This window comes from Monomorium pharaonis, chromosome 1, assembly GCF_013373865.1.
Source record: "Monomorium pharaonis isolate MP-MQ-018 chromosome 1, ASM1337386v2, whole genome shotgun sequence".
Classification (NCBI taxonomy): domain Eukaryota; kingdom Metazoa; phylum Arthropoda; class Insecta; order Hymenoptera; family Formicidae; genus Monomorium; species Monomorium pharaonis.
This window is the reverse complement of record NC_050467.1, coordinates 23,911,288-23,931,258: the sequence shown is the minus strand read 5'-3', so window position 1 is coordinate 23,931,258 and position 19,971 is coordinate 23,911,288. Positions and strand designations below refer to the sequence as shown.

The window sequence follows — 19,971 nt, the reverse complement described above, 5'->3', positions numbered from 1 at the left end:
ATACTGTATTCAAATGAGCAGAAATTATCATTTTGTTACAAACATTCATATTTATCTTACTTTGAGTTTGACATCGTTGGAATTATTATAACTCTGCGCGATTGACTGAGGGTCAAAGATGAGAGATGGGAAAAGACCTCTGCGAAAAGGAGCTTGTGGAGATCCGAGGCAAAGCTCAACTTTAAATGGAATCCCGTTTTGGGAGCTGCATACAGTTTAATTAAGCCAGACCCATTTCGCTTGTGTCTACAAACGGTATTTTGCAGTAATGCCTCTGCTCTCCTCTCTCTCTCTCTCTCTCTCTCATCCCTTCCTTTCGCTCTATATCCGACCTCTCTATAGAGCGAACGCCAGTTGAAGGAAGTCCAAGTTCGCCTAAGTCTCGACTCTCGAGTGTCCGTTCTAATGAATTGCTAAACTATCCCGAATTCCCCTCCCCCCTCAAACGAAAGCTCGATTTCCTTGAATGGTCGCTTCCTTCCTGTGGGCTTAATACCCGATTAATCAAAGATACAATTTTTATGAAAAAGATTTTACAAAAAGAAAATTAAAATTGAGAAAATTCCATTAGATAATAGTTGTTTAATAAATAAATGATTAATGTTAGATCGGAAATTGGAGTTAATGGAGAAATTCAGCTTTAATTTGCTCAGCTTTAATTCGTTCGAATGGATAATGAATAATGGAGCACAATTGATTGTTTTTTATAATTTGCTCACGCAGTTTTGCTTACGTGTTTTTCGTTATTTTTCATTTTTTATTTTACGAGCAATAAATTTGCATTTGCTATATTTCAAGAATAATTGATATCGATTGTTTTAATATACCCAGAATTATTAATTATTTTTGATATCTCGTTAAAATATCTTAGATTAAATTCTAGCTTTTAATTCTTTATTTTCTGTTTGGAATTAATACAATTTTTTTAAATCAAAACTAGTAATAAGTTATTCTCAATTTAGGCTTTAACATTAACTTTGTACTACGTAGGATCGATAAATATGCAATTAGATGAGCTAGATTAGACAATTAAGAACTAATTAGTACGTAATTATGCGGCAAATAGAAAACAAATTGATTTTTAACAGTGAAGACACTAAGATTAATAAAGATTAGTAAATTATTTAAAATTTTTACAGTAATAGATGCATTCAATGTCGCAATAAATGATTATTGTGTAAATACAATGTAATTGAAATCAACACGGTAACATAATTATGCAGAAATTCTAGCATTGATAATTAATTAATTGTGCAATAGAGCAAGGTGGTGATAAAAATAGAATGGAAAGGAGAGAAAGAAAGAGAGAGGGAAACACACACACACAGAGAGAGAGAGAGAGAGAGAGAGAGAGAGAGAGAGAGAGAGAGAGAGAGAGAGAGAGAGAGGGGGGGGGGGTGAGGGACAGGGACAGAGGGATTAAGAGATAGAGGACGAGAGACGAATATGCAATAAGGAAGGTGGTGATGCAGCAATATAGTCGGATGGACGGATAGACAGAGGATAGAAAGGCCGCGGGGGAGGGAGAAAGATATCGGAGCGGGAGGAGAGGTAAAGTTACGAGGCTGTTTACAGGCGGCTGTTAAAGCGATCTAACTCATGGCCGGCCATTGCTCCCACCTTGGCTATGCAACGCGAGATGCAACGTTGTTCACGCTTTATACAAGTCGCGTCAAGCGCAGCCGGTTTCGTTTCGTGGCAAATTGCCTAAATTTCCAGCTGTACCCTGAATTTCTCGGCTCGTTAAAAGAAGAGAGTATCAAAAATGTTTCGAAATCGTGGAACAGAAAATGAGGTGAAAACGGGAGAGGCAAATTGGTTCGCGTTCCCCTTTCGCCCGGCGACTTCGCGAGCGGATTACTCGTTCATCTAATATTTCGATTGTTGCCGCTCGCTGCTGTATCTCAAGGCATTCTCGCTTTGAGGGCATGTTCTCCCGCGTACGTATCCCTCCGAGAATCCTCCGAGGTCTGCCGGGGTGAACGCGTCTTTGCCGAACTACCTCGGACGACTCTCCGACGCGCGGGAATTCCACGCGAAGTATTTATTCATCAGGATAACCCTCATTGGTAAAGGAATTTCATAATGTCGCTGTCACACGCCGCCATTGATTGAAGGATCGCTTCTCTACTTCTCTCCACCGTTGTCCTTTCTCTGTCGTAATGAGAGTTGCTGTCTGCATCGGGAACAGCAAGAACCGTGTAGTGTTTTTGAAGAGTTTTTGTGCGGGTAAATAATCTTTTATACAATATTTTAATTTTCTGTAACCTTTAGACTCTCCCAATGAAGGTGCAAGATTAAACGAGAGCTATTCAATTTTTTGGAATATATTTATTTTAAATTGTTATCTTATAGACTTGAGAATATGTAGTGTCATTGATTTAAAAAGCCGTTTATCTGAATGAACTTTAATGATAATTGACCTTAACATTTTTGTCAGAAGAAAATTACGCTTTAAAGAAGATGACGGTGAAAGCATAATCGGCGTTACAGGCGTATTCCGTATATGTGTCGAGTACATACCTAAATGGAACGCAGGCATAAGGGCATGTAGACAGAAACGCGTCTATTTACGGCTGAAACACGTCCACTCCGTCGCTCGCGGGGCATAATACCGTTTGATGACGTCATTAAGCCAGAGCCGGGCTTATTGTTTCTCGTAAAATGTACGTGCAAACGCGTCATCCTGTTTCTGGAAGGGTTCAGTTAAGCTGTGTTCACATATATCATGAGAGAAAATCTTTAGCTACGAGATGTACCACAGTGGTGAGCAAAAAAGAAAATTCAATCTATTTTTCGAGAGTGACAAATTTTCCTCTTCATTATTTTCTGAATTTCCTCCTGTTTACTTTTCCCGTTTTGACATGCCTGCGTGAATCCACTTTAATTCGCGAAATTTCCGCGATCTCGTTCCTCCATTATCGCCGTCACGGTCTCTATTCTCCAGAGGATGGTGACTATAAAGCGGCCGTAAACTTATAATTAAATGCCGCTAATGGTACGTGTTTGGCACATGCGGTAAGCACCATCGCGACTGTGCCTGTCGTCGAAAATAGACGACTCTTCGGGACCGCTTTTCCGCGATAATTAAGACATCGTCTTAAGAGACGATTACTTTTACTTTTTTATATGTTAATAATTGACAGAATGACGTACGATAGTGCAATTCAATCTTAGCGTCGACGTTAGGAGTAATTTTTTAGTAGTAATACGCAAAAAAGATTAAAAGATGTTATAGTTGATCACTGTAGCGCCTACTTTTTCTGTTGCAGGAGAGCCCACCTTAGGACCTGTCTCGAAAAGCTGAAGCTGCTAGTGCCACTTGGGCCTGAAACCTCGAGGCACACCACATTGGGTCTTTTGACCAAGGCCAAACGTTTTATCAAGGTGAGTAGACTAATTAAATGAAAGATAGTAATTAGAGGAAGATAGTATATTTCATTGATTAATTTTGATATTTTTCATTGTACAAGTTTTAGTTTATCTAGAGATACAAAAGCAAATGTGAAATATTCTTTGAAGTATTGACACTGATATATTTAAACAAATTATTTTTGTATACTTTTTATAATATAATAATATAACACGTTAGAAGAAAATTGAATTCCGCTAAAAAATAACATTTGATGTATCTCATATTATGTATAAAGGGTGTGTATTTTTTGTCTTTTCGGTAGCTTATTTATTCTGAAATTTAAAGTTTGTCATACAAGAGTGTCATCTTAAGATATAACTTTGAAGAAGATATTACTTCAAGGAAATAAAGAGTAAAAGAGAAACAGAATTTGGAATTTGAGATACAAGCAGGAAGCACATTAGAAACATCGTTTCCTGGTTGGAATAGGTTCAGAAGGGACAAATGGGCGGAGAAAAGGACTGTACGGTGTAGAGAAAGGCAGAGCAAGGTGTTGCAGCAAACAGAGTGGCGATGCACAATAGATGCGTAGTTAGTAAATTACAGACTGCCAGGGACAATGGCGTGCGTACCGAGCAAGCGTGCGCGTGTATGAGAGTTTTCCACGCTGTCTACTGGGTGACGCGGATAGAAACGCAGTGATTCGAACAGGTGATGAAGGCGCGTGCTCTTTGTTTCCATCAGCAAATTATTCTCGTAAAAAAGTACTTAAAATATTCAACCATTTTTCGCGGTTTATGTATTCTCGGATGTATTCTTGAGGTGTACTTGAACTCAGAATATGACTTCCTCATAATTTACCCACATTTGTTTCGCCTGCTTTCTCGAGACAATATAATCTTTTCTACAAACATTTTTGTAATAAGTATAACAGGAAAAAATATCACGACGCAAAAGTGTTTTTACAGATACAAACCTCTCTCAGATTTTAAAGTTCTAAGGATGCTTAAAAAAAATCTTGACAACAAATGTAGATGCGAGAATTATTAAATTAAATTTATAATGATATGTTAAATTTAACAAGAAAAGAGGTTTAAAATGAGAAGGAAATGTAAAGATTGTCCAAAAAAGCATCGAAAAGAACGATTAGTATTATTTTGTGATAAATATACGAAAGTTGAGAATTCTTTGTTTTATCGATGTAACGTTTTCGTTATCTGTTAGGATCCAAACGCTTGTTCTCGGGGCACCCTGTAGAATGGCAAGCAGCAGTGCGTATCCACCGTTCATTCGTGTATACATAGTCCGCGTGGGAGATTCAACGTGTACATCAATCTGACCTGCGGGCACCTGTGTATATTATGTGCCTGCGTTAGGTAGGAGAAAAATGTTCGTCCGCCATTTGACGAGGAAAGCTGCTACGCGTAGTTTAAGAGAGCATCTGGAAGCGCAATAAAGATTGAACCAATGTCGGGAAAGCGCCACTGTAAGAGAACGATTTAACGTGACACGTTTTATTATGATATATTTACTTCATAAAAGTCGTTTCTGCAATCTTTTTTTAAGTATAATATTTAATAATTTATTATTTTATATGCCACTTTTTTTTATTGATTCGGCAGACAGTAGAGTTGATTAATCATAGCAGCGGAAATTTCATAAAGCGAAAAAGGTAGGGTATGAAAGGGAGTGAGTTGAAAAGAGGATGGATAGTAGTTAAGAAGGCGGCGGTAAGAGAAACTGAGACACGAAAGTGTCGTGGTTTCTATAGTGGTGGTTTACACCCCCGCGAGAAAGTAAGATGTGAAGGAAGGGATGAGGCAGAGGTGGAGGGTTGAAGCGATTCGTATTTTGCGAGGTTGGCGGCGTGTAAGTCTCCATTTGTCCGCCTTTGAACTTCTTCCTTTCTGTTTCGCATGGCCTTCGTGATTCTTTTCACACTTCGGTAGAAACGTTTCCGTCGCTAATTATTTTACGCTTTTCTTTCTCACCCTATCCCTTTACATTTGGCTATATATAAAATGATAAAAGAATGTTAAAGAAATAAAACGATATTTTAAGTATTTTCAACTTTTATGGAAAAATTGTTTTATAAAATATGAAATCAAGAGAGTTTGATTGACTTACATTATTATAAAATAATATTAGCGTAGGTATTTTATGAGACGTTTTTTTTACTTTTAAATTGGGGTTTTTATCATTACGGTACTTTTTTAAATCTATAATAGGTATGTGTTTTATATATATGTGTAGAAAAAATTGTTTTAAGTAAAAATTTTATGAGATCAAATATGTTCTTTTAATTAATCTACTAATCCTACTAATTAACATATTACATACGTGGCACATAAAGTAACACAAAACGTCGCAATTTCGATGCCGATTATATTACAATCGACCGGCACGATGTAAATGGCAAGAGTTAAACCAAGTCTCACTTCTGAGGTCGGTCGATTGGCTTTACGGCGGAGTACGCTTCGCCTGACGCTTTTCTTAGCCTCGTTTTATCTCCGTTGTAAATTCATATCGAGTAAAATGGAAAGCACGAAACCAGGAAATTTCCTACGAGCGCGATGTCAGTAGCGCTGCCATAAACACGCACACGCAAACACGTCGCCTGTCGTGTGGGTCCCCTAATCTGTGATCAGGTGATTTCGTCGCCAAGCTACTTCCACCCTTAGTGCCATCCACCCTATATCTAAAGTTGATTCTTAGTTATCTTGCCGCCCCAAATTTTTTACTACGGTAACATACATAACAGTCGCGAAAGCTGACAGGTTCTTTGTCTTCATATTAACTTTTTCTTTTTTTTTTAATCGCCAATATCTACTTAAAAATTTCAGACTACTACTCTCAAAATTTCGAGCAATTTAAAATTTAAGAAAGTTTAAAATTAAAATTTTAATTTTTTGAAACAAAATAAAAAAAATTAGAATTTTAAAAGTGCCCCTTTAAAATTCGTATTTAGTACTTTTTATTTTTAACTTACCTAAGAAACAATTTGGACAGCCGCTAAATCAACGCATATCAAATACTACGCAGTAGAATACGCATTTAGTTGCATTCGATTATTTCCTGTTCGGTGATTTGCACCGGAATTGGTCGGCCTCTTCTTGGTAAGCGCTCGCTGTTGCGTTACGAAATAGCATGCCGAATACAATACAAAGGAAACCGATTATCAGCCGACGTTGATGTTGGTAGCTCTCAGTGAAACTCAAAGTGAAACGGAAAGATATTTGATGATAAAAGGTTAATTAAATTAAAACACATTTTTACGTAGACTAGATTCACGTTTTCTGACATTCCAACAGCAAATCGAAACGATAAGCCATGAATGAATATATATAACAGCGCATTTGTAATTAGTCGTTTATGGTACTAAAAATATAATATATACATATTAATTTTTGTTTTTAATTAATATTACATATGTACATTATACCGTTATACGCTACACTATATTATCACTATACTGTTGACGTCAATGATGTAATATCGGGGTTACAGAGCCTGGAGGACCGCGAACGTAAGCACGCCCTACACAAGGAGCAGCTGTCGCGCGAGCACAGGTTCCTGAGACGGCGGCTCGAGCAGCTGACGAACCAGACCGGCCTGCACGGCCTTCATGCGCTTCACGGCCTCCACGGGCTCAGCACGAGTGCGCCGACCGGCTCCGTTGCCGCCGCCGCCTCCGCGGCGATGCTGTCCAAGCGGCGCAGTATTTCCGAGTGCTCCCTGGGCACGGCGTCCACCAGCTCGGCTGCAAGTTCCAGCAACTCGGACAGGTCTGCAGGTAGCCCATCCATCTCGGAGTCCGGTAAGTATCGCAATGAGATTAGAGTGTTACGTTGTCATTGGATGTTGAGTTAAGGGACGTGTTCCCTTTTCCGGTAGAAGTTTGTCTTGCCCTCCTGGCAGTTACAAGTATCTTCTCCGTAGCGGGCGGATGAAAAAATCTATTGATTCCACGTTTTGAATTTTAACAAAAAAACTTTACTGATAGAACTCGGAACAATGAATTGTGACGTAATAGAGTTATGAAATTACCACGTGCGTTCTTCCGTAAATAAAATATGTTTATAATAAAATTGTTTGCAATTTTATGTTGATTTTGATTAATATTCTTGTTTACAAAACATTTTATGAAAATGTACTGCAAAATACGTGCAGCAATTTAATAATCGTGCTCTTTGATATTAAATCGGGCGTAGAGAGATTAGGCACACATAATTTATAAAAATCTTTATGTAGTTTATCGCGTGTAGGTTTTTTTATGCAAAATTTTTAACGTGTAAAGAAGATTTTCACCAGCAACGCTATCTTCTTTTCCAACTAGCCTGATTCCGTCGATTAAATCTTAATCGTCACGAGTCGGAATTAAGATGGAAAGCAACGATAGAGGCGCCACGCGGGTTACTCTATCTACGTCGTAAAGTCGAACGGGTGAATTTAATTTCCTGAAGCGTCGTTGCTTAAGTACAACAAACGCATAGATAACAATAATTATATTACACAATAATACCTATTGATTTTTTTAAATCCTTCTTAACTTAGAAGATTGACGCGGTCACTAAAGGGATTGTACAAAGCATTCGTGTTCGTGCGTTTTTTCCGTTTTCTAATCCTCCTCAACGTAATTTTTATAATTTTCAAAAATTTCTAGTACACAAAAGTTAAAAGAAACGCTATATATCTCAACTATTAATGTAATTTTTTATTTTCTATCAACTTGAGACTATACTTCTATTTGTAGATAAAGTTTTCAAAATTTAGATTTTGTCTGCGTTTGGGGGCACCACCACGGCGACGTGCATCGCAAAAATGCATTCGCCACCGCATGAAATATTGTTGCTTGTGGGGGTAGATGAGTTTTCCAAAGGAGTTCCTGGAGTAAAAAAAAAAAAAAAAAAAAGAGGTCGAGCTGGCGGAAGGCGAAGGAAATCGGAAAACGTCGAGGGTGGGCGCGCGGGGGTTGAACGTTGAAATTGATGATCCCGCGGGAATATCTCCGGTGAAGCACTTATCATAAGTCACGTGTGCCACGCTGGCGATTTTTCGAAAGCCACCCCAAATTTGCCGCGTTTTCTGCTGTGGAATAGTGAAATTTATCGTAACTTTTTTCTAATTTTTTATAATTATCTGAAATATTAAATTAATTAACTAATTATTTCAAATATGTGTTGAATACACGAGAAACTAATGACTTCGACTCTACTTTTCATTATTTTCTTCTCCGTTGTGCTTCTTACAGTAATAATATTCTCGTGGTATCGTGTGCATTTAGATATGTACTATGATTGCAAAGTAATCATATCTCCATTACGAGATATGTTCACTCTGATGAATCTGGCTTTACATTTATGGACTCAAATAGAATGTGTGTTTTGCGTTGTGGCAATCTGGATACAGCATTCGCTACCACATGTAAACGCACAGACAGAGGTATAAACACACGTATACTCGCGGAATTATTTCAGGACGATTTCCTCCGGGCACCTTAATGTCGTAAGATTGTTGCGTTTAGCTAAATTACTAAACGTGATAAGATCCTCTTTAAGATTTGCTGTTCCAGCCATTAGCCAACGGATCCTTGCCGTTTGCACGACGTACCACGGCTAAACGTTGCAGTTGCGTATTAGTCACACAAAGACATATTTTGAAACTTAATATTTGTCCTCTCCCAAAATTTACATTTACGATGGTGACTTATTAATTTAATTATTTATTGATTTTTCGTAATTTTTTCCCCTAAATGTAGATTGGAAATATTAAGAAAAATACAAAAAGATTGATCGGTTAAAGCAGAGAAGAATATCGAAATGAATTGAGAAAAAAGAAATAAGAGAGATAATTATAAGCTGATGTACAGCGGAATTTAACATGAAATAGAAACGAAAAGTGTTTCTAAACAAAGGGCAAGAAGTGAGAAAGAGGAGAAAGACTCTTTGACAAGTCAAACATGCCTGATGTTCTCGTAAGATAATCATTTCTAACATGGCTAATGTAGTGCAGACTCTCTTCACTTCGAAGTGATCCTCCAATCCCCTTTTGTGCTTGTTCCATAATTTCTCCTGAACAAAATCGAAACAAATGTAAAAGCAAGTAAACTTATCTATAGTAACAAATATTTATGTATTTAATCAAAGTTTCTTTTAACAATTAAAAACATTTTTATTAATAGTAAAAAGATTTTGATTACTAATAATTCAAATTGTTTGACAATTAAAAAAAGACTGTAGGAAAAGTAACACGATATTTAGAAATATTTATGGTTATTTATCTTTTTTTTTTTGAAGAGGAAAAAAAAAGAATTGTCAGAAGTGGGATTCGAACCCACGCCCACAGAAGTGGACTGCGACCTGAACGCAGCGCCTTAGACCGCTCGGCCATCCTGACGACACGTGGAGATATTCCCTAAGGCTGAGACATAATGAAATAATTGTCCTTTAAAGAAAAAGTATCTAACAAATGTAACATATAAATGAAAAGTTTTATCTAAAATTTTAAATTAGAAAAATTTGTGTAAAATTGTCCGAGAGAAAAGTTCTGAAAAATTTCCGTCAGTTTGGAAAATGTATTAGAAAAATAACGAAAAGGTAGATAATTTAATAGGACAAATCATTTATTTAGTTGTTGAATAATTCTTGCGTCCGCTCGAACTTCCATTCGACATATTTAAAGTTATAATGGCGGGCAAAACTTTTGTAGTAAAGGTTATAAAACAATCTCGATCAGGAAAATCTGTTAGAAAAATAAGAAGATAACTCATCCGAACGAATCATTTTTATTTGTCGAATGATTCTTACGCCCACTCGCGAGCTTCTTCCGTTCTCGATATATTTAAACTTATAGCGCCGGAGAGAGAAAAAGAGAGAGAGAGAAAGTTGGGACGAGTGTGAAGATAAAATTACAAAACTTTGTCAATTATTCGCGTATATTCGTATTCACCGGTCGTCGACAAATCGTCGATAAATCGCAGGGGCATGAAAATATTGAATCCGCGAAATTTTCTCAGGTCCGAGATCCGTCGAAGGGATTGTTTTCGTATCGTGCTTCATGCCGGCGATTGGTCTCTCACGCTGCATGACCGGTGACTATACCATGCGCACGGCGCGTTACGTTCTCGTTCGCGACAACTGGGTTGGGACGCGCGCGATCGAGACTTAATCGGGAGACCGACGACGCGTATAAATAGACTCGGATAATCCGTCTGCCGAGCGTAGCCGGAAGTTGGTGATTTAGGAGACTGGGAGAGGTACGGCTTGTAGCGGTTTACCTGTCCCGCTTTATCTTTCAGTCGGCGAGATGTCATCTCGGTGCCACGTATACAAAGAGATTCTTCTCTTTCAGAAATTGATAGAAAAAAAAAACGAATAAAATTCGAATAAATTTACTCGATTTCGATTTGCGATATTCGCGGCATCGTTGGGTACCTACGCGAAACGTTCGTTCTCATCCTCGTTGAAACTTTCGTTCGAGCGTACTAAGAGTTAATTATCGCGGTCGTGACGGATATTATTGTTATCTGCTGTCAACTGCCACCTTCCCCCCTCCCCTCGCCTCTCTCTTTCCATTTGTTCCCGATAAACGCGCGGGCACGCAACAGGACTGCATCGTTTGTTATTACCGCGTGATAATGAGAAATGATTAACCAAGAGGAAAAACGTGACGTGCGAACTTATTTTTACTCTCGCTTCACTCGGAATATTGAAATGCATCCCCGCGGGCAGGGAGAGAAACGGTTCGAAAGCGTCGAATGTCTCGCGTGTTTTTTACGTCCCATACTGGACATAGAGGGGGGAGGGAGATGGGGAGAGGGAGGGGCAAAGTGACGAATTCGGCGATGCCAGAGGTGCGCACGACGCTGGTTTTAATGAACTCTTTCGCTCGCCACCACTCGTGCCACCCTTAAAACCGCCGCTTTAATCAGTGCCTCTCAAATCACGCCACTCACCGCGCTCACCGCCCACACTTCCGCCAATCAATATTCGTGGCCAATAAAAAAGAAAGATCATTCTAATATATTTTATACCTCATCTTATTTCAAACCCTAAATATTGTATCAAATTAGAAATTTTTATAATGTCGTATGTTCTTTAAAAAATTTATTCAATTTAATTTCTGTTTTAATCCGAACGTAATTTTGCGGTTCAGTTTATTGTTCCGTTTATGAACTGTGTACTTCTGTACACTTTTCTCTCTCTCTCTCTCCTTCTCTTGTGTTTTGAGCGCCACTGTCACCTGGACAGGTTAGCGATGTCGAGGACGCAAAGGTAGGGGGGTGAGAAAGGGAGAGGCGGGTGGTGACGAGGGCAGATCTGGTTCGCTTAGTGTGACGAGAATAGAGGCATGTTATTGATTATGGAAAAATACCCCCGGCTCACACAGAGCGCCGCGGGTGACGAGGGGGAGGGAGGGCAGCTAGCAGCAAGTGTGGTCGACACCCCCTCGTCTTCTTCGAGCCGTGCCTTCCAGCGGGTGTCCATGGCTACTGTACACCCCGCAGTCTCTCCATCGGGTTCTTCGTTTGCCCAACCTCCCCCTCCCCCCCTCTTTACTCTTTCCTTCCTTCGCCCCGTTGTTGCCCATCATCTCTTCGTCTGACAGCATGACGTCATAATAACAGCGCGTCCTTGCTGGCACTGGTCTCTTGCGAGTATTGGCCAGACGATGCGTGCGGTTGATGCGTCGTCGATGCATCTTCTTACGTCATGAGAGGGAGAGAACGCTTTCGATGTACGAGGGAGAATTGTAACATTGTTTAAAATGCGCTGCATGCGCGATGACTCGTTTGTATGAGCTTTTAGCGTGCCACTGAAGATCGTCACATTACTAAATCTACAACCAACAGATCAATAAAGTTTAGTTTAGAATGGCCGACAGCTTATGCAGGTTTTATCTAATCAATCGCATTTTCTTTGAGTCACCGCGGTTTTTTCCTCGCGTATCTTATTTAGGGCAAATTCGTAAGGAATGAGTCTAGCGAGTCGCTTGTAAACGAAGTGACTTCGACACATTTATGAAGGAATAGCGAATACGATAGAGAAACAGAATTTAACCGGAAAGGCGAAGAGAGAGAGAGAGGGTGGAAATTCTCCCGCGGAAGACGATCTTCTCACTGCCATTAATTAATCTCGCGTGATAAATGTTAAGCTGGCTGCCATCTTGGAAGATGCTAGACACACAGCCAGCTGCGCGCCGTAATAGTGGTTGGATGCCATAAATTTCCACTAATTTTTCGTGGTAGTCTCGCCTATTACATATTAATCAATATAAGCTAAAAACATTTAATCTCTCCCTTGAACCTAAGATCGATTTTCGATTTTGCTGTCACGAGCGACTTACTCGTTTTTTTTTTTTTTTTTTTATTACACTCAACGCGTAAACGAAGTATTATTTTTTGGCGTGTGTCATCACTTTCAGATTATAATAGTGCAGAATTCACGTTTTCTGTTACAGATGAAGTGGACGTGATTGGTTACACGAGCAATCAATCAGACACCGACGATCATAGTAGCGTACAGAGTAGTAGCGACAGCGGTGTCGCGATGTCCACCTCCAGACTGACTCTTTCCGAGATGATGGACAATCTTTAGGTGGGTATACATGTTAGTTAAAATTTGCAGCAAATTCACTTGCGCACTATCCCGCACTGATGCACATTCTTGGTGCGGAATAGTGCGAATAACCGAGTTCGCTACTTGAAACAAAAGTATGGAAGAATCTTGTATTAAGGAAGTTTTAGATAAATGTGTCGCGATTTATCAAATAGATTTTGCTCACAAAGTTAATTACATCAAAACAGAAAGTTAGCTGTAGTTGATCATGTTCTATGATGAATAAAACACCGTATGCTAAGTACGGGAAATTTGTTACGAGTGTAAGATGTAAATCACCAAAGGGATAAAAAGCGGAAGATAGGAGTGGATGACAAGAATGGAGGGGGAGGAGAAGGACAAGGGTAGTGGATGTTGGGCAAATAAATTCTCACATTGCTTCCTCTGCGCTATTTGCAGACAAAGAGGCGGTGCGATGGCGGCGAAAGAAGAGGCGATTGAAGAAGGAAAAGAGAGAAGGATAGGGGAGGGGAGATAGAACGAGAGGAAGAAGATCCATCGGGGCGTACGAAAATTGACGGCGCGCGAGATATCGATTCATACACACATTACATATATACACATAAAATGCACATTTAAATTCGTACTCAATGCAACTTTGTCCTTCCAAAATGGCCTGACCGGCAAAGCAACGTTGAAGAAGGAATCCTTTAGATGTTACTCAACTTTGCGAAGATCTTCAAAGAATGGAATAGATTTTAAAAAACAGAAATGAAGGGTACGAAGAAAATTTGAACAGGATTATCAAGGCTCGAAGAACATCAATAGCAAAGATGAAAAACAAGATAGAAAAAACGAAGATGTCATTGATACCTTGACTCTTTCAATTCTGATCTATGATAAAAGAGAAAAGTATTCAATACTTTCGTTGAATATTACGGTGAAGAGACAATTGAATCGAAGAAAAAAATGTCGATTAAAGAATCCAAAGAGAAGAAAAAGACAGTTGAAAATGGGAAAAAATAGAAGAAATCATTCACCCTAAATTCTTTTCATCAAAACGTGAAAATAAAAAAATAGCTCGGAAAAAAGTTAAAAAAGTAAATATAAAATAACAGAGTTTATTACTAATAGTTTCTTAATCATTCACTCAAACAAATTAAAAAACCAACATTTTAAATATTAATTGTTAGAGAAACCACTGGACAAAAAGGTGAATGCATTAAGAACAAAACATAAGAGTTAAGAAGAAATGAAAAGAGAAGAAGAAATAACTTAAAAAATGGGAAAATTAACGAAGAAATAATCTAACCATTTTTCCGAAGATTGATCTCGATGAAAAAGAAATAGGGGCACTGAAAATAAGAAAAAAGTGAAGCAGAAAGAAATAAGGGGAAAGAAGATAGCAGGAACAACTGGAAGAATTTGAAAAATAAAGATTATTGTAAATGTAAATTATCGAGCATTGACGAAATCATAGCAGCATTGTATATATTTTTAAGAATGCGAACAGATTTATTAAGACAGCATAGATATGCAAGAGAGGAGGAGGAAGAAGAAGAAGAAGGAGAGAGAGAGAGAGAGAGAGAGAGAGAGAGAGAGAGAGAGAGAGAGAGAGAGAGAGAGAGAGAGAGAGAGAGAGAGAGAGAGAGAAAGGAGAGTGTGTTGTGTGTGCGTGTATGTATGTAAGAGAGAGAGAAGCAAAAAAGCTAAATAAAAGTAGAAGCTATGGTAATGTTAAGCAGAAGCTATGGTTAAATTCTTCGTTTTATTGCAGGCCCAAATTTTTGAAAATAAAATAATGCTTTAATTGACCATTTTGAAACTCAAATGCACGCACCTTTTTGGTTTAGCTTTGCATTAATTGATAAAACTAAAAGTTATTCTTAGAAATTTATTTTGATTAAAAATTTTATTGTTTTTAATTTGCAAATAATTAATTTTTTATTAATTTCATAATTTTAAAGTAAAATTTTATTTTAATTTTTACAAAAAGGATTGAACAAAGCATACAGAATTTAAAAGTAAAAATCAATTTTTAGAAATTTATAATATTTTAAAAATTTAATTAGATTAAAATAATTTTATGAAATAAATTTCTAAGACAAATTTTTAGTAGTTTTTTTTCAAAATCTAACCATACAAAGTTTATTTTATAAAAAGTCATTAGTCAAATTAGTCAACAAATTCGGAAATATTTATCCGGAGCAATCCGCCTAGTTTAAAATAACGAAATTATTAAAGTAATTTGTAATATATATATATATATATATATCAAATAAATTATAATAAAAATATTTCACAAATTTATTCATAAAATGTTTATTTAATTCGAAACTTAAAAATTATATGCAATATTCGAAATTAATTGTAATACGTTAAAATAATAAAATATGAAATTATTTTTGTAGTATAAAATTATGTATAAAAATTAGAATTACTTAAAAAGATTACAAATTATTTCGATAACATACAAAATCATTTTCGATACTAATTACGGATTACTTCCATTGCATTTTATTTAAATATACAAACAGTAAACAAACAAATAAATTTGTTAAATAAACCAAATAAACAAACTTCGCGCCATCTTCATATTTGCAAAAGGAAATAAATCTTTATAAAACTCGATACCGCATTATGTAGAGGAATATGAGAATGTTTAAAGAATGAAGGAAACGAACAGAAGAGAAGATTGACAAACTACTAATTTCTCGATGAATAATGAATTGCGATTAATCGATAGATAACAACGCAAAAGTTACACAAATATAAAAGAAAAAATAGATACATGCATATGTACACATATATAGTTAAGTATTCTGTAATTAAGTGAGCAAACAAAGTATAAAAAACAAAGTATAAAAAGCAAAAAAAGTAAACTGATAATTATAATACGGCATAAGTAATGTTTCATTATAAATATTATATATATATATATACACACATACATAGAGTGTCTCTTATTTATATGTATATGTAGAAATAGATAAGAAGTCTTATACGATTTCTGCTCTCCAAAAAAGTTTATAACGGATTCTTAATTTATTTATGAAGAAAGTAATAAAAAGAATAGGAAGAGAAAAATTAAAGAGCAAAAGAAGACAATGTAAGAAAAATTTATAAAATAAACTAAAAAATAAAAATTGACGAAATTATTAATAAGCAATAAAAATAAAGAAATTTTTTAATCTAAGAGACTTAAAAAAATATTTAAAAAATAATAGTCTGCCGAATGTGCAATAACTTAAAAAAAACGGAGAAATAAGGGACACTCTAGTACATACACACACATTTGAAGAGTACAAATTCCACAAATCCCTCATTGGGTGTTCTCGGGGCTATTATCATCTTTTCATAACGCGTTTTTTTCACAATCTTGGACTATTTCTAGATCATTCGTGAATGATCTTCGAAATGAACAATCTAGAGTGCGGATTGAAACCGATACAATTTCACCAAGTTCGCATTTTTACTAAAATTTATTTTAATGTGAAAATATTACATTTTTCTTGATTTTGATAAGATAATATTAATATTTGAGAATGTTATATTATTTCCTTCTAAACGTAATACAGATAGGAAATAATATGAGACATTAATTTTAATGAAATTATGGCGGTTTCAATTTTCAATTCAAAATGATATCGAACATCAGAGACGTTGTTGACTTAAAGGACAAAAACGATAAAGTCCTTTAGTAAAATTGACATTGGACGATAGTTTAATGAATAGACTGATTACCAAATATAACGGATGATCTCTCTGAAGACCGACGTTTGTAGGTTGGAAGTGAATGTTTTTGATGAGCATATATTGTGGAAAATAATCTGTTGCAGAATATATATGTGCTATCGGTTAACCCTTTAACTTTTACTCGTATAAAATAATCAGAAAGGTTTGTCATTGAAATACAGGGGATTTGTAACTCACCACCATCAACCTAAGCAAAGCTTCGTTTTCATATTATTAATAGAAGATTTCTTCATCAACCTAAAAATAGAAATATTGTTTTAACATTAAAAAAATAAACTAGATAATTTATATGATATTAAAATGCTTAAAACCTTCCTGCAATTTGCAAAAAAGATGAAATTTTGTAAACAATAGACATTTAGATATATCAAATATAATTGCGATCTGTTTGAAAGATATTGCTTTCTGATTTTGTGAAAGAATCTATAAATAATATAAAAATTGATATTTAATTTTTTGAATGTATAAAAAGCACGTATATTCTTTATATTTTATTTGTATTATTTTCTTCCTTATTTGTTTTTTGATTATTTTTTATACATTTCTACTCATTCTTTTTTGTTTTATATTTAGCTTAACATGTATTATACTATAAACATTTATTTCATATTATTAACACAGTATTATAAACTATTAATATAACATGATAAAATTGATCGACAAAACGAAGATTCTAGTGATATTTATTAAAGTATTAAACAGTGAAATCTTTAACGAGACAATTAAAATTTAGAAACCTTATTGATGTAAAATTAAAGAAAATTGAAAATTATTTGCAAAAATAAAATATTTTTTATATTTTATACTTAAATTTAAATTGTTTATATATTGTAAAAATAATTTTTCATTTATTATCTTATTCTACACAGTATTATAAATATGTATAATGAATAAATATCTTAAAATGTATATAATATAAATTATAAAGAAAATTGTATACACACATTCTAAAAAAAAGTTATATAGATTCCAGCATTTTAGAATCAAACATTTAAAATCGGTTTTATTGAATATTTTGAAATCCAGAGATTTATAAAAGGATAAACAATTTCAAATATAGTAAAGATATAAGCTAGTTTTCTTATATTATAATATTAGGTACATCTTAACATTTTAAATTTATTTAATATAATTTTAATTCTAATCTAAATTTAAATTTTTTTTAAAGAAATTGAGCATAAATAACATTAAATTGAACATTAAAACTTTACAAAGTTTTAATAATTAAAATTGATTTAATCGAATGTTATGGAAACACTCAAAATATCTCCAAAGAATATAAACAAGAACACTGAAAAGCTATTTATATACGTCGTGGATATTTGACTTTTAAACTGAATATGAGTTAAAGGGTTAACTGTGACTTGGGAATAGTAATTGAATTAGTAAATGAAGGACGTAAAAAAATACATAAATACATCTTGACAGAAAAACGAAACAACAGCCAACGAAAGAAAGATAGATGTCAAGAGGTAAATGATGAGGATAATTAAGATTTATAAGGTCAAATCCCGCCGCAAAAGCGACCAAGCCGAGTGAAATATTTTCAGCAAGGCACACCGCGATTTTTAATAATGAATCGAATATTGATTGTTGTATCAACAATCCCATATAGCTATATTGCAATCATATTGGTTGTTGCATAAATCTATTGCGGTGAATACATCACAATTACAAATGGCAGGCTTTGACCGTGGCAATGTGTATGATCTTGCATCTATCTTTTGGCAAATTTGCAATTTTTATTTTTATTTTCTTTAGATTACAAATATACACATAGCTTTATAAAATTCTTTAAGCAATATCTATCTTAAGATTTGGAAGTTTCTTTTTAAAATTTAATTTTATAATATTAGATTACTTTTATACTATTAGATTCTGGGAGGGGTATTTTTACGTATCAATATTATGTTTCAATATAATTTAATCCATATAGAATAATTAATTCACTTTATTAATTTGAATTTATTACTTTGCTTAAAAACAAAAGCGTTGGCTGTCGTTTATTTTATCACTGATTATCAACTCGAAATAGAAGTGACACCGTTAATCTTCGTACGCCAGAACAAGAATAAGTCTTTGAATAAAATGAAAAAACGCGCGCAAGACAAACGAGAAAACCACTAAGAATCAATAAAAACAACTATAATGAATGAACTTTAAGAAAAAAAATGGAAAAGAAATAATAAACAAGCACAAAAGTAAGCGAGACCTCTGCGTAGAGATCTAAATGAGCAAACTTTATCAATTAATTATAACTACGGAATTTTTTAAAGAATCTTCCATTTCTGAAATGCACAATATATAGATCGTTTTTATTTTAACCTTTTTAATAGCCAATAAAAAAATGAGATTTTATTGAAAACAAAAGAACTTTACAATATATAATTTGTTTTATAATTTTTCAAATATAAAATAATTAGTTCCTCAAAAATTCTCAAATTTTTTGTTAAATATCAAATTATTAGTTCCTCAAAAATTTTTATATTAATTTTATTTCGTTATTAACATTGATTCGTTTATATTCATTAATTAATACAATTACTTTTTAATAGGTTTTTAATATCTAATTGCTTATGAAATGTTTTTTTAATTTTCAAATACACACACAATTTAAACTGTTTAGATGATTCTGATATTATATATATATATACACATATATATAATTCAGAGAATTTATACACCATAAAAATAATCATAACTTTATACTGAAACTTTTACATTAATCATGGCTTTTTGGGTTAAAAGAATCAAATTGCATTTATTATAAATTATATGATTTTGCGAGAAAACACTTAAACAAGAAGAAAATATAAGTGTTATCCACTGGAAAAAAGGAGTACATTTGTGAGTAACTTTTCATGATATAAAATTGTAAAAAAACTTAATCGTAAATTGAATCGTTAAATTATGTATTTTATTGATCTTTAAATTTGTCAAAAGAATATCTAAGATTATATGAAGTAATTGAAAAGATTGGAACAACAATTGTAATCGTAACAATTTAAGTGAATAATTATTTTAGAGCGATTTATTAAGACGTTAATCTAAAAATTAAAATATTTATAGAAATAATTAGACTCAACATTTTTAATTTTTAGAAAATACAGAATATTTAGAATATATATTAAGTTGATACAAAAAGGAGGGAGAATTAGATTAGGTTCATTGTATCTACCAAAATAAAAATAAAATTTTACGGATTATAATAATTTTTAAAAGTAGCAACTATATTATCATGATTATTTTTGATACTTATTTCAAAAAGTAAATTTTTTTATTATAAAAAAGTTAGAATCGATA

The 19,971-nt window shown here is 34.4% G+C and overlaps 1 protein-coding gene, 1 long non-coding RNA gene and 1 other non-coding gene across 8 annotated transcripts in view; 2 read left to right on the top strand and 1 right to left on the bottom strand.

The window, feature by feature from the left end:
* The window catches only part of LOC105836800 (max dimerization protein 1), a 46,138-nt gene that overhangs the window by 20,548 nt on the left and 5,619 nt on the right, over positions 1 to 19,971 (top strand). For 5 of the 6 annotated variants that reach the window (XM_036293397.1, XM_012681088.3, XM_036293391.1 and 2 more), the window contains exons 5-8: positions 3,273 to 3,387; positions 6,863 to 7,172; positions 12,815 to 12,951; positions 13,372 to 14,462. In XM_036293397.1, the coding sequence (XP_036149290.1) occupies positions 3,273 to 3,387; positions 6,863 to 7,172; positions 12,815 to 12,951 (562 nt within the window). In that variant the 3' untranslated portion in view covers positions 13,372 to 14,462. Of the gene's footprint in view, positions 1 to 3,272; positions 3,388 to 6,862; positions 7,173 to 12,814; positions 12,952 to 13,371; positions 14,463 to 19,971 lie in introns of those variants that run through there. The other variant, XM_036293407.1, reaches the window with a different exon arrangement.
* On the top strand, positions 3,394 to 5,046 carry LOC118647818. Its single transcript, XR_004964959.1, has 2 exons — positions 3,394 to 4,066; positions 4,580 to 5,046. It is a non-coding gene; the product is annotated as an uncharacterized LOC118647818 (long non-coding RNA).
* Trnal-cag lies at positions 9,668 to 9,751 on the bottom strand. The gene has a single exon. It is a non-coding gene; the product is annotated as a tRNA-Leu (tRNA).